General features: G+C 41.4%; 1 protein-coding gene across 3 annotated transcripts in view; it reads left to right on the top strand.

The window, feature by feature from the left end:
• The window catches only part of kcnj6 (potassium inwardly rectifying channel subfamily J member 6), a 223,355-nt gene that overhangs the window by 166,981 nt on the left and 41,760 nt on the right, over window positions 1–14,614 (top strand). For all 3 annotated transcript variants that reach the window (XM_059968790.1, XM_059968788.1, XM_059968791.1), the window contains exon 2: window positions 1,839–2,744. In XM_059968790.1, the coding sequence (XP_059824773.1) occupies window positions 1,847–2,744 (898 nt within the window). In that variant the 5' untranslated portion in view covers window positions 1,839–1,846. The remainder of the gene's footprint in view (window positions 1–1,838; window positions 2,745–14,614) is intronic.

Genomic DNA, 14,614 nt, shown 5'->3' with positions numbered 1-14,614 from the left:
AACCTCATATTACATCAGTAGTGTGCAGAAGAGCATCCCTGAATGCACAACACGTTGGACCTTGAAGTGGGTGGGCTATAGCAGCACAGTACCTAATAAAGTGGTCACTGAGTGTAGCCCTCTCCCCCTCCCCCTCCCCACCCTTCATGTAAGATCTTGTGATAGCTGAGGAGAAAGGTAGAAGCTAAAGACACAAGGATCAGAGCTACAGCCAACCTGAGCAAATGTCAAATTCCATAACCAAATCAATGGAAGGCAGGTCAGAGCAAGCTACACTTCTCTGGTGGAATAAGTACTTGGAGTCCTGGCCATTTTCCAACCACTGTGAAAAAAATGAGAAATGAATGCATTGATGAATAGCCAAGGATTTCTCAGCCCTGATTGGAGATAACTGATAATTAGCAGCCCACAAAAGATACGTCAAGGTATTTCATTAAAAAAAATTAAATTATATGAAAATATTGAATAAAAGGTCACCAGGCTTGCTCAAAATTAAAAGATATGTCAAAAGTCTGGCTTCTAATTTTCTCCAAACTTAAACAGGACATAATGAAGGAGAGCCAATGAAAAACAGTAGGTAGATTAGAATCTTTCCAGTATAACAAGATAGCTCTCCCAGCCAGTAAAGTTGAAAAGGCTATCACATGTTGAGCGGAAGCAGGAACACTAACTGTTTCCTCTGGAATAATCCCAAAGATTGCCGTAAGTGAATTAGGTTGTAAGTAAACACCTATGACTTTTGATAACGTTCTAAAAACCTCCCTCCAAAAATTGTTTAACTTTGCACGGGACCATCTGTTACAGGTGGGGCTTATGTTAGGAAAAAAAATATGCGATAGTTTATCTTTAGACATATGCACCCTGTGTACTACCTTAAACTGAATTAGGGAGTGATGTGCGCAGATAGCTGAGTTATTAACTAGATAATAAATCTTACTCCATTGATCACCTGAAAGTGAATGCTGAAGTTCCATTTCCCAAGCGCGTTTAACCTTATCATTAGGCATCATAAGTGCATTTTCATTTTTTTCTCTCTTTTTAAATTTTTTTTAGGTAATTTTTTTTCTCTTTTTGTTCCTCTTTATCAGATCTTACCAGGAGGATGTTTTCTTTTTTCTTTGCTAATTTTACCCTCAAATGGACTGCCCAATCTCTCTTTTTTTTGTTTTAGGTTAGTTTAGCGGGGTGTTTTTTAATTACAAAAATTTCCAGTCTTTTTTCCCCATGATTTGCCAAGAGGAGTTGTGGTTTCTTGTTATATTTATATGACTTTGACAATATATATCCCTTTTGCTGTTGTACGTTTTTTGTATTATGTGTTTGCTATAACTTACATATTTTTTGTTTAAAAATCAATAAAAAAAGATTCAAAATGAAAATGAAGATATTTCATTAAACCAAATCTTGAGGATAAGGAATTAAACAGTCCTTGAAGTTTTCCAGCAGAAGGATGGAACAGACCTTCAGAAAAAGCAGGGCACTCAGGATAGGTTGATAAGCTCTTGAATATTAAGGGAAAGCAAGGATACGGGGAAAAGACAGGAGAATGGGCTTGAAAGGGACAATAAATCAGCCATGATTGAACAGTAGAAGAGACAGGATGGACAGAATAGTCTAATGGTTCAAGAAGGAATGGAATGGGAAATTGTGAGCTAGCAAATATGAACTTTGTGAGATGTCATATTCTATTATTTTAAAAGAATTCCCCATCCTGTGAAATATGACACTCATGGCGATGGGTGTGTGAGACTTTGTGCACACTGATATCTGACAGTAGCTTGCATTTTTAATGCTGGACTTCAAATCACTGTTGTTGCCTCTTGTCCCCCTCTGAGCAGACGGACCAATGGAGCGGGACGTCGAGAGCCCCGTGGTCACTCGGCAGCCGAAGCTGCCGAAGCAAGTGCGCGAGGACATCCCAAAACAGCTACGCTCAGGTGGTCAAGCGCGGAGCGTCCAAAGATACGTGCGGAAGGACGGCAAGTGCAACGTGCACCACGGCAACGTCCGGGAGCGGTACCGTTACCTGACTGATATCTTCACTACATTAGTGGATCTGAAATGGAGACTCAATCTACTCATCTTTGTCATGGTCTACACAACCACTTGGCTTTTCTTTGGTATGATCTGGTGGCTTATTGCTTACATCCGAGGGGACCTAAGCCACATAGGGGATGCCTCATGGGTGCCCTGTGTTAATAATCTTAACGGCTTTGTCTCAGCCTTTCTCTTCTCCATTGAGACGGAAACCACCATTGGCTATGGCTACAGATTCATCACTGACAAGTGCCCTGAAGGCATCATTCTGCTCCTAGTACAGTCAGTGCTGGGCTCAATAGTCAACGCCTTCATGGTTGGGTGCATGTTTGTAAAAATCTCGCAGCCCAACAAGAGAGCAGAAACTCTGGTGTTCTCCACCAACGCTGTGATCAGTGTCCGTGACGGCAAGCTGTGTCTGATGTTCCGAGTCGGCGACTTGAGGAACTCCCACATTGTTGAGGCTTCAATCCGTGCCAAACTGATCAAATCGAAGCAGACCAAGGAAGGAGAGTTCATCCCTCTCAATCAAACGGATATAAATGTTGGCTACGACACCGGAGATGACCGCCTCTTCTTAGTTTCCCCTCTAATCATTTCCCATGAAATCAACCAACAGAGTCCTTTCTGGGAGATCTCCAAAGCCCAGTTGGCCAAAGAGGAGATGGAGATTGTGGTGATCCTCGAAGGAATGGTGGAGGCAACAGGTAAGGTTTAACTTCCAATGATACCAACTCAAACTAGCTGTCTGAACCTATTGGTCTTCTTGTGACTTAATGAAAACTTTAAAGAATTGCAGGTGCTGGAAACAAGTTATTTGCAAATGATTCATACAGAATCAAAATCAGAATGTCATGAAATGTGTTGTTTTGTGGCAGCAGTACAATTCAAGACATAAAAATTACTTTACGTTACAAAAGTAAATAATGCAAAGGAGGACTAGAGTGGTTGTGTTCATGGGCTTATGGAGCATTCAGAAACCTGATGGGAAAGGGGAAGAAGCTGTTCCTAAAGCATTGTGAATGGGTCTTCAGCCTCCTTTACCTTCTCCTTGATGGTAGAATTAAGAAGAGGGCATATTCTGGATGGTAGGGTCATTAGAGATGGATGCTGCCTTTGTGATTGCCATCTCTTGTAGATGATCACCCAGGAACAGGTCATTCAGGTTCATGACAACTATTGCAGCTGCTTATACAAATCCAATTAACTTGGTCCATAGCCCACAATGCAAAGATTTAAAGATACATAAAAGATCAGATTTCTTTGTCACATGTACATGCACAAAATATACAGTGAAATGTAACTGCGTAAATGACCAACACAGTCCAAATATGTGCTGGGGGACAGCCTGCATGTAACGCGACACTTCTGGTGTGAACAGAGCATGCCCACAACTCGTTAAGCTTAACCTATACTTCTTTAGAATGTAGGAGGAAACTTGCGCCGTCACGGGAAGAACATGCCGAATCCTTACAGACACGTGTGAAATGGACCCCGATCACCAATCACTGGCACTATTAAATAGTGTTAGCTAAGTGATATGCTAGTGTAACTCAGTGCATTGAAGTAGGACAAAATAAAACACGCCATTCATGCTGGCGATTCAGGCACTTGTCTAGAAGCTGCAGAAGTACTGTGAGAGTACCAGCCCCTATCACTTCTTCAGCTAGCACTCGAACCGTCCCCTCTTGTCTTCCACACTCTGACCAGGACAAAAATTTAATATGAACACAGTCCACATCCCTCACAATTGTATACATCTCTGTCAGGTTGCCCCTCAGCACCCTCCACTCCAGAAGAAACAGTAATACAGGCAATAGTAATACCTAGGGATGTAAAAAGGGCAACGGATGATTTCAACATGCAGGTAGATTGGGAAAATCAGGTTGGTGCTGGATCCCAAGTGGGGGAATTTATAGAACGTCTACAAGATGTCTTTTTAGAGCAGCTTGTTGTTGAGCCCCATAGGGGAGCAGTAATTCTGGATTGGGTTTATGTAATGGCCCAGATTTGATTAGGGAACTTAAGGTAAAGGAACACTTGTTTTAGGAGACAGTGATCATAATATGAAATAATTCACTTTGCAGTTTGAGAAGGTGAGGCTAAAAATGGATGTATCAATATTACAATGGAGTAAGGGGAGTTAAAGAGGCAGGATACAGGAGATTGCCTAAATTCATTGGAAGGGGAAACTAGCAGGGATGATGGTGGTGGATAATTGTTTATCGGGATGGAGGCCAGTGACTAGCGGGGTGCCTCAGGGATCTGTTTTGGACCCAATGTTGTTTGTAATATACATAAATGACCTGGATGATGGGGTGGTAAATTGGATTAGTAAGTATGCCGATGATACTAAGGTAGGAGGTGTTGTGGATAATGAGGTGGGTTTTCAAAGCTTGCAGGGAGATTTATGCCGGTTAGAAGAATGGGCTGAACGTTGGCAGATGGAGTTTAATGCTGAGAAGTGTAAGGTTCTACATTTTGGCAGGAATAATCCAAATAGAACATACAGGGTAAATGGTAGGGCATTGAGGAATGCAGAGGAACAGAGAGGTCTAGGGATAACAGTGCATAGTTCCCTGAAAGTGGAGTCTCATGTAGATAGGGTGGTGAAGAAGACTTTTGGAACGCTGGCCTTTATAAATCAAAGCATTGAGTACCGAAGTTGGAATGTAATGTTAAAATTGTACAAGGCATTGGTAAGGCCAAATTTAGAATATTGTGTGCAGTTCTGGTCACCGAATTATAGGAAAGATATCAATAAATTAGAGAGAGTGCAGAGACGATTTACTAGGATGTTACCTGGGTTTTAGCACTTAAGTTACAGAGAAAGGTTGAACAAGTTAGGTCTCTCTTTATTGGAGCATAGAAGGTTGAGGGGGGATTTGATCGAGGTATTTAAATTTTTGAGAGGGATAGATAGAGTTGACGTGAATAGGCTGTTTCCATTGAGAGTAGGGGAAATTCAAATGAGAGGACATGATTTGAGAGTTAGGGGGCAGAAGTTTAAGGGAAACACGAGGGAGTATTTCTTTACTCAGAGAGTGATAGCTGTGTGGAATGAGCTTCCTGTAGAGGCCAGTTCAGTTGTGTCATTTAAGGTAAAATTGGATAGGTATATGGACAGGAAAGGAGTGGAGGGTTATGGGCTGAGTGTGGGTAGGTGGGACTAGGTGAGATTAAGAGTTTAGCATGGACTAGGAGGGCCGAGATGGCCTGTTTCCGTGCTGTGATTGTTATATGGTTATACGATGAAAGAACAGCAAAGGCAGGTGTTTCTGAAGCAAATCAGAAGATACATCCCTGAGATGAAAAAGTATTCTAAAGGTAGTGTAAGACAACCATAGCTGACGAGGTAAGTCAAAGATTGAAGAAAAACAAAAGAGAGGGTAAATAATATAGCAAAAAAGTAATGCGAAGTTACAGGATTGAGAAGCTTTTAAAAACCAGCAGAAGGCAACTAAAAATGCATAAAGAGAGAAAAGATGAAATATGAAGGAAAGCTAGCCGTATAAGAGAGGATACAAGACATATGATGAGTAAAAGGGAGGTGACAGAGGTTACTGGACCACTGGAAAGTGACATTGGAGAGATAGTGATGTAGGAAAAAAAGAAATAGCAGAGTATTTTGCATTAGTTTTCACTGTGGAAGGCATGAGAAGAATGCTAGAAATATGAAAGTGTCAGGGGCAGAAAAGAGTAAGTTACTATTTTAAGGAGAAGGTATTTGGGAAGCTCAAAAGTCTGAAGGTTAATAAGTAATCTGGATCAGATGAACTACACCCCAGTGTTCTAAAAGAGATAGCTGAAGAGATTGTGGAGGCATTAGTAATTAATGATCGATCAAGAGCCACTAGATTCTTGAGTGGTTCCAGAGAATTAGAAAGTAGCAAATGTCACTCCACTCTTTAAGAAGGGATGGAGGCAGAAGAAAGAAAATTATAGGTCTGTTAGCCTGACCTCAGTGGTTGGAAAGGTGTTAAGGATGAGGTTTCAGGGTACTTGGAAACACAGGACAAAATAGACCAAAGTCAGTAAGGTTTCATCAAGGCAAGGGAAAATCTTGCCTTACAAATCTGTTGTAATTCTCTGAGGAAATCGCAGGCAGGAGAGAGAAAGGAGAGTTAGTAGATGTTGTTTATTTGGATTTTCAGAAGGTTTTTGACAAGGTGCCACAAAGAGGCTACTTAACAAGATAAGAGCCAATGATATTACAGGAAAGATGCTAGCATAGATAGAAGATTGGCTAATTGGCAGAAGGCAAAGAGTCAGAATAAAGAGGCCCTCTTCTGACTGGTTGTCAGTGACCAGTGCCATGCTGTGGGGGTTGATGTTGGGACCACGTCTTTTCATGTTATATGTCAGTGATTTGGATCAAGTAATTGCTGGCTTTGTGGCCAAGTTTGCGGACAATTCAAAGATAGGTGGAAGGACAAATAGTGTTGAAGAAGTGGGATGTCTGCAAAAGGACTTAGACAGATTAGGAAAATGGGCAAAGAAGCAGCAGATAGAATATCGTGTAGGGAAGTATGTGGTCATGCACTTTAGTAAAAGGAATAAAGGTGTGGACTATTTTCTAAATGGAGAGAAAATTCAAAAATAAGAGGTGCAAAGGTACTTTGGAGTCCTAAAAGTTAACTTGTAGGTTGAATCAATGGTAAAGAAGGCAAATGCAATGTTTACGTTAATTTAGAGAAGTCTACAATACAAAAGCAAGGATCTAATTCTGAGGTATTATAAGGCACTGGTCTGATCGCACTTAGAGTATTGTGAGTTGTTTTTGGTCTCTTAACTAAGAAGAGATGTGCTGGCATTGGAGAGAGTCCAGAGGAGGTTCACAAGAATTATTCCAGGAATGAAAGGGTTAACACATAAGGGGTGTTTGATGACTCTGGAGCTGTACTCATTGGAGTTTAGAAGAATGACAGGGGATCTCATTGAAACCGATCGAGCATTGAAAGGCCTAGTTAGCGTGGATGTGGAGAGGAAGTTTCCTATAGTGGGGGAGTCTTGGACCAGAGGGCACAGCCTTAGAATAGAGGGATATCCACTTAGAAACAGAGATGAGGAAAAAATTCTTTAGTCATTGCTTGATGAATATGTGGAATTCATTGCCACAAATATCTGTGCTGACCAAGTCATTGGGTATATTTAAGGAGGAGGCTGATGGGTTCTTGGTTAATCAGGGCATCAAAGGTTACTGGGAGAAAGCAGGAGAAGAGCAATGAAAAGGATAATAACTCAGCCGTGATGGAATGTGGAACAGATTTGATGGGCCAAATAGCCTGATTCTGCTCCCATGTCTTATAGCCTTATGTCAGATTGTGGTTTATAGTTTGCAGGTTCGTGTTCATCACAATTATACCCTCAGTTCTAATCAATAAACTCCAAAACCTGGACCTTGTTACTTCCCTCTGCAACTCGATCCTTGACTTCCTCACCAGGAGACCACAGTTTGTACGGATCTGAAATGGCATTTCCTCCTCGTTCACTGCTTTCTCTACACATACAACTGTGTGGCTAGTAACAACTCAAATACCATCTATAAATTTGCTGATTTATTGTTGGCAGAATTTCAGATGGTGACAAGGAGGTGAACAGGAGCTTGTTGAGGATGTCACAGTAACAACTTTACACTCAGTGTCAGTAAGGCCAAGGAATTCATTATGGGCTTCAGGAAAGAGAAGTCGAGGGAACACACACTAATAATACGCATCAAAGGATCAAAATGGAAAAAGTGAGCAGTTTTAAGTTGCTGGGTATCAACATCTCTGAGGATCTATCCTGGGCCCAACATACAGATGCAACTACAAAGAAGGTATGATAGGGGCTATATTTCATGAGGAATTTTGAGGAGAATTGGTGTGACACTAAAGATATTTGCGAATGTCTACAATGCATCATGGAGAGCATTCTAACTGGTTGCATCACTGTTGGGATGTAAGCTCAGCCAGCTCCATCATGGGCACTAACCTCCCCAGTATCCCGGACATCTTCAAAAGGCAATGCCTCAAAATGGCGGCATCCATCATTAAGGACCCCCATTGTGTTATGTGTGAACACAGTAAAGAACTTCAGTTCCCTGTGTGCAATGCGGGTGATTCACCTGGAACTGCAAGTGATGTTGGTGAGCCAGTTGCATGCACTGAAGTTGAGCTGAAGCCATGACTGGAGTGTCCTGTGAATAAATATGTACTAGCATTTTTACCTGCGCTGTTTGTCTTTTTTAAGAACAAACATAATATGGTGTCAGAAGTCAGCATGAGGTTGAATGAATATTGTGTGCTACTGAGAAAGATAGAGGGAGGTTCCAATAGAGGGAGGCTGCCAGCCAGCAAGCACATAGTGTCCTGAAGCTGTCGTTATTCCCGAATTAACTGAGAGAGATTCAAGTGAGAGCCTAGAATGGATAACCTGAATATTCCTGCACCTATACAGTTTACCAGCAATCTAACTGATAACTGGAAATGTTGCAAACAACAATTCAATATATACTTAGCAGCGAGCGGAGGGGAAGGGGCTGATGAACATTTGAAAGCATCACAGTAATTGGTGAAGATGTTTTGGAAATCCAAAACAACTTTCAAATTGTTGAGACAGCCTGGACATTGGATACTGATGACAAAATTTGAAGAGTATTTTGTCCCTAAGTAAAAATATCATGTTTGAAAGAAATAAGTTATTTTCCTGTGACCAGAAACAAGGTGTTAGCTTTGACCAATACTTACCATAGCTGAGCTTCACACATCGTGTAAGTCCTGTGAGTTTGGAGATTTGAGAGACTCACTAGTTAGAGACAAAATAGTTTGTGGAACTTCAAATAATGGGCTCAGAGAAAGATTGCTCTGTGATAATGATTTCATGCTGGAAAAGGCTGTGGATGTGTGTAAGGCAGCGGAGACTACACAATCCCAAGCTAAGGAGCTCCACAGGGCAGAAACAGCAGTGCATGTTTTAAAGGCAAGAGGGGCAGGACACAAGGTGTTTCCTGAAACAGCATCATAGCAGAGAGGTATTCTCAAACAGCAAGTGCAGCGAATGTGGAGGTAGTCACATTCCAAAGATGTACCCTGCTTATGGAAAAGTCCTGCAATAATTGTGGGAAGAAGAATCATTTTGTGAAGTGTTGAAAAGCTGGGGAAATGGAGGATGTCTTTGTAGATTTTCTACAGACCATGGGTGCTGGTAAAACAATGAATTGTTCCAGTGACTGTGAATGAGACAATAATTTCATTCAAGCTTGACACCAGAACCCAGGTGAATCTGTTATCTATGGATGATAACAAGACTCTCAAAGCAAAGAGCAAGATTTACCCAGTGAAGTTAAAAGTGACAGGCTATACTGAGGAGAATTCTCCAGTAAAGTGACCTTCAAGCACAAGGGACAGCACCTAAAGTCACAGCTACTGATCGTAGGAAAGATAGTACTGCCAATATTCTGTCTGAGTGCGTGTGAAATGCTCAACCTGGTGAAAAGACTTTACAATCCCAAATGACCACACTTCACTTATGGAAGTGTCTTTGAAGGGCTCAGCTGCTTACCTGGTGTACACAAAATTCATGTAGATGAGACAGTAGCCCCTGCAGTCCGTGCATGCAGGAAAGTTCCATTACCACTTAGAGACACACTTAAACAAGAACTGGTGCGCATGGACTGGATAACTGTCATACTAGAATATTGAATAGCCAATAGATTGGATGAGCTCATTGGTCATTGTGCAGAACAAAAATGGAGTATTGAAGATATATCTAGACCCAAGAGATCTCAGTAAAGTCATTTAAGAGAGAGCATTTTAAAATGCCAACACAGGAGTAGATCATATCCCGGTTTGCAGGTGCCAAGTGGTTTAGCAAACTCAATGCATTGTCTGAGTTTTAGCAGATGAAGCTTGATGAGGCAAGTTCAAGCCTGTGTACTTTTAACACACCAGGGGGAAGATATTGGTTTCTTCGGTTACTATATGGAGTCCTATCCACACCAGAAGTCTATCATTAAACCACCCCTATGATCTTTAAGTGCATACCTGGTGTCAAGACCATGATGGATGACATCATTGTTTGGAGGCATACCAAGGATATAAACAAGAGGAAGTTGCTTCACATTCTTCCCAGATCCAGATGGAGCAAGGACCACCAGTGAGAAGGAACTGTGTGGATCTACAACCACAAGCTTCAACCCATATCTGTGACTCATTACCTCTCAGTACACCAAAGGGAGAAACAGATGTAAAAAATAAGCTTGTTGTTCAGAGTTCTCAGAAAGATATTAATGACAACACAGCAAGGGAAAGCAATACAACTGTGGAGACAAACAGCAAACCAAAAAGGATCATTAAGCCACATCAGAGTCTGATTGAGAGTTGATGAGTGAATAATGACTGTATGTGCTCAATACAATTGAAGTTAATGTAAACATCTTTATTAGAAAGCATTATTGTTTCTTGCAGGTTTACAAGGACATAGTATTGTGTTTGTTTTTTCTTTAAAGGGAAGATGTGTTATTATGTGTTTACATAATAATTGAATTGACTTTATTTCTTACATGAGGAGTGTTACGTATTCAGGCAACAATGAATATATGAGTTCAGCAAGGGGTTTTTTTATAACAAACAACACATTTATTAAACACAGAAAACAAACCCCCCAAAAGTAAACAAACACTAACGCAACCGGAAACAGCTGCTGAGCCGCAGCCCAAACAATTCTTAAAGCGATTTTGCAAAAACAGTTCTTAAAGTGATATTGCAAAAACAGCTCTTTAAAGTCTTGTTGCCAATACAGTTCTTTAAAGTGGTATTGCCAAAAGTTCGATATGCTCACAGTTCATTTAAAAGGAGAGACTTTATAAGACGATTTAAATTCTCCTTCACGTCGCTTGCTTCGATCCCCGACGTCGAACTTCCCATGAAGAATTCACGAAACAGAACGGCTTAAAGGCACTGACCTTTCCTTCCTCACTATCCTCAATCCTTTCTGGTTAAACCCAGGGATTAACACGAAGATAGTCAACAAAATCCTTCCAAATAAGGATCAAACAAAGGTCACCCCCGTTTCACCGTAGAAAGCAATTCTCCTCAATCTTTAACTTCCAAACTTCCAATCTTCACTCTCCACTGTCTCGAACTAGCAGAATCGTAAAAAACCTGCTGGCAATGACCTCTTAAACTTTAGGCATTAACTAAAAACTTCATCCTTCAACTAAACTGCGTCATCACTTAAAACACGCAGTGGCATGAAGTCAACTTGGCAAATCCAGCCACGAACTGCCCCTCCTCACAGGGTGGGGTCTACCTTTTATAACCTGTAAAAAAAAAAAAACCTGTCACATGATCTCTACTGGTGGGAAAATGACGTCATTCCACCATCACAAGACCATCACCTCAAGTCCAGTATAGCTTCAACCCCAGTCACGTGACAAGGGCACCACTGTCATGTGTCACGAGTACGTAACAGGAGTAAAAATTTTCATGTTACATATCCGTCTGAATGTGCAATGTACAAATTATAGTAATTTGTAATAAATAGTATGTACAGTAATATATACTACAGAACTGTCGATATAGCTTAAAAATAAAATTACATCACATCAGTGTGAATTAATCAGTCTGATGGCCTGGTGGAAGGAGCCTGTTGGTCCTGGCTTTTATGCTGCTATACTCTTTCCTGGATGGTAGCAGCTGGAACAGTTTGTGATTGGGGTGACTTGGGTCCCCAGTGATCCTTCAGGCCCTTTTTACGTGCCTGTCTCTATAAATGTCCTGAATAGTGGGAAGTTCACATCTACAGATGCACTGGGCTGTCCACACCACTCTCTGTAGAGTTCTGCGATTGAGGGAAGTACAGTTCCCATGCCAGGCAGTGATACGGACAGTCAGGATGCTCTCAATTGTGCCCCTGTAGAAAGTCCTTAGGATCTGGGGACTCATGCCAAACTTCTTCAACCATCTGAGGTGAAAGAGATGCTGTTGCACTTTTTTCACAATAAAGAACTTCAGTTCCCAGTGTGCAATACAGGCAGTTCACTCAGAACCAGAAATGGCAGTGAGCTGAATGCACACAATCAAGTCAAGCAGGAGCCATGACTAGCGTGTCCTGTGAATAAATATCTGCTAGCGTTTTTACCCACGCTGTTAGTCTTTATTCAAGAACAAACATACCTGGTGTCAGAAGTGGGAGAACGAACTTAACACCCATCACCCAGAACATGCCCACGTCACATTACTACCATCAAGGAAGAGATACAGGAGCCTGAAAACACATGGTTAACATTTCAAGAACGGCTTCCTCCCCCCTGTCGTCAGATTTTTGAATTGTCAATGAACTCACCAACACAACCTTAATGTTTTTCTCCCTTTTCTTAGCACTATTTAATTTAATTGTCTCTTTTTATATATACTTACTGTAATTGATGGTTCTTATTATTATGCATTGCAATGTACTTCTGCTGCAAAACAACAAATTTCATGACATGTGCCAGTGATATTAAACCTGATTCTGATTCTGAAACAGTTCCTATCTGTAAGAAAAATCAAGGGCTATGGGCTGTGTAGGAGGGAAAATTGACACCCTGCAGAAAGTTTATATAGGTTGGCACAACATTGTGGGCTGAAGAGCCTGTACTGTAACATGCTGTTCTGTCTTCTATGTTCCAAACCTTTGAAGATGTAGAAAAAGAGAGAAGAGAAAACAAGATGTAAGTCTGCAAAAGGGTAGAAGGCAGGAGAGAATGACTGATAAAAAAACGGTGAAAGAGAAAAAAAAGGGATAACAATGAGTGGGCTTGGGGAAGGTGGAGGACGGAGAGAAAGATTGGTGTTTGATTTCCACTGCCGTCTGTGAGGAGTTTGTATGTTCTCCCAGAGATGGTCCAGTTTCCCCCCTCATTCCAAAGATGTACAGGTTAGGGTTAATAAGTTGGTGTCAGAAACCTGGTGACGTTTGTGGGCTGAGGCCAGTAAAATTCTCACTGACCTGGTTTGACACAAACAGTGGAGTAGACCGCATGTCTTGATGTTCCAGTGTACATATGCCAAAAGGTTATCTTTTTTAAGAAGGGGCAAATAGTGGCATCTGGAACAATAAACAAACTAATGAATGAACTCAGCAGGCCAGGCTGCGTCTATGTAGGAAAATGGACTATTGACATTTCAGGTCGCGGCCCTTCACCTAGACTAATGAACATCTCGATGAAGAGTCTCGACCTAAAACGCCAACTGTCCATTTCATTCCAAGGATAATCCTGATTTTGGAAAGAATGCAGAACATGCAGTCTTCTGGGAGGGGAGGAAAACTATATTGAGCAAATAAAAAAAATAATGAATGCTATTATGACACCAAAACGTACAGCACAGTTGGAAGCCCGTCAGACTACTATGCCAATGGTCACCCTTTGTTGGAAAATCCAAATTAATCTTCCCACTTGCCTTCTCTCCGTTAGCCCTCCCAACAACTTTCTTCACTACAATTCATTTATATAGAAAACAAAGGGAATAGATAAAAGAACAAAAGAACATGTAGTGGTACTGGAGGTCGTATTGGTTAATTATTGACACGTATAGCAAGGGACAGTGAAAATCCTGTCTTGTATTCTGCTCATACAGATCAAATCATTGCACAGGGCATTGAAGCAGAACAAGATAAAACAATAACACTGCAGAATAAAGTATAAAAACTACAGGAAAAAGTGAAGGTAGACTGTAAGGTCAAAAATCCATGTTACCATACAAGAAGTTCATTCAAGAGTCTTACAGCAGCAGGATGGGAACTGTCTTTGAAACTGGTGGCATGTACTTTCCAGCTTTTGTATCTACTGCGCAAGGGGAGCGAGGGGATGAGAGGACATCTGGAGTGGGTGAAGTCTTTAATTATTCTGGGTTATTTACTGAGGCAGCTGAAAGTACACATGCAGTCTGATGCTTAAAAAAACAAGGTGCAAATTGTGAGGCAGTTTGCAAAAGCTGATAGAGTGAGTTGGAAGTCACTTACAGCAGAACTTAACGGAGTATCTGCAGTTTCCTGTAAACAAGCACAGCGGCTCATTTGGTGAAGACGCTGTCTTAACAGCTCCAGTGACCTGCATTCCATCCTAACCTTCGATGACGGCTGTATGGAGCTTGCATGTAACATGTGGGCCAGGTTTATATTTTACCCTCCCCTTGCCCTCCCATACTTGGACAACTTCACACAAAATACTGGAGGAACTCAGCAGGTCAGGCAGCATCTATGGAAATGAATAAGCAGTCAATGTTTCGGGCTGAGACCCTTCATCAGGACAGGGGGGGAAGGGTCTCTGCCTGAAAAGTCGACTGTTTATTCACTTCAACAGTTTCTGCCTGACCTGCTGAGTTGCTCTGGTAGTTCATGGGTATGTTTCAGCATCTGCAGATTCTCCTCTGGTTTTGACTTAATTTCTATTGTAATGAATGGGGGCTCCGGGGGGGTTGAGCGTTCCAGGGATCAATGGGCAAGAATACATTGATTTCAAAAGTGAAGAAAGAAGATGTTGGAAATACTCAGCAGATAAAGTCTGTGGAGAGGGAAAAGTATTAATATTTAATGTTGTTGATCTATCATCATC

The sequence above is a fragment of the Hypanus sabinus genome, chromosome 4 (genome assembly GCF_030144855.1).
Source record: "Hypanus sabinus isolate sHypSab1 chromosome 4, sHypSab1.hap1, whole genome shotgun sequence".
Classification (NCBI taxonomy): domain Eukaryota; kingdom Metazoa; phylum Chordata; class Chondrichthyes; order Myliobatiformes; family Dasyatidae; genus Hypanus; species Hypanus sabinus.
The sequence above is the reverse complement of the archived record's forward strand: the minus strand, read 5'-3'. Positions and strand labels throughout refer to the sequence as shown.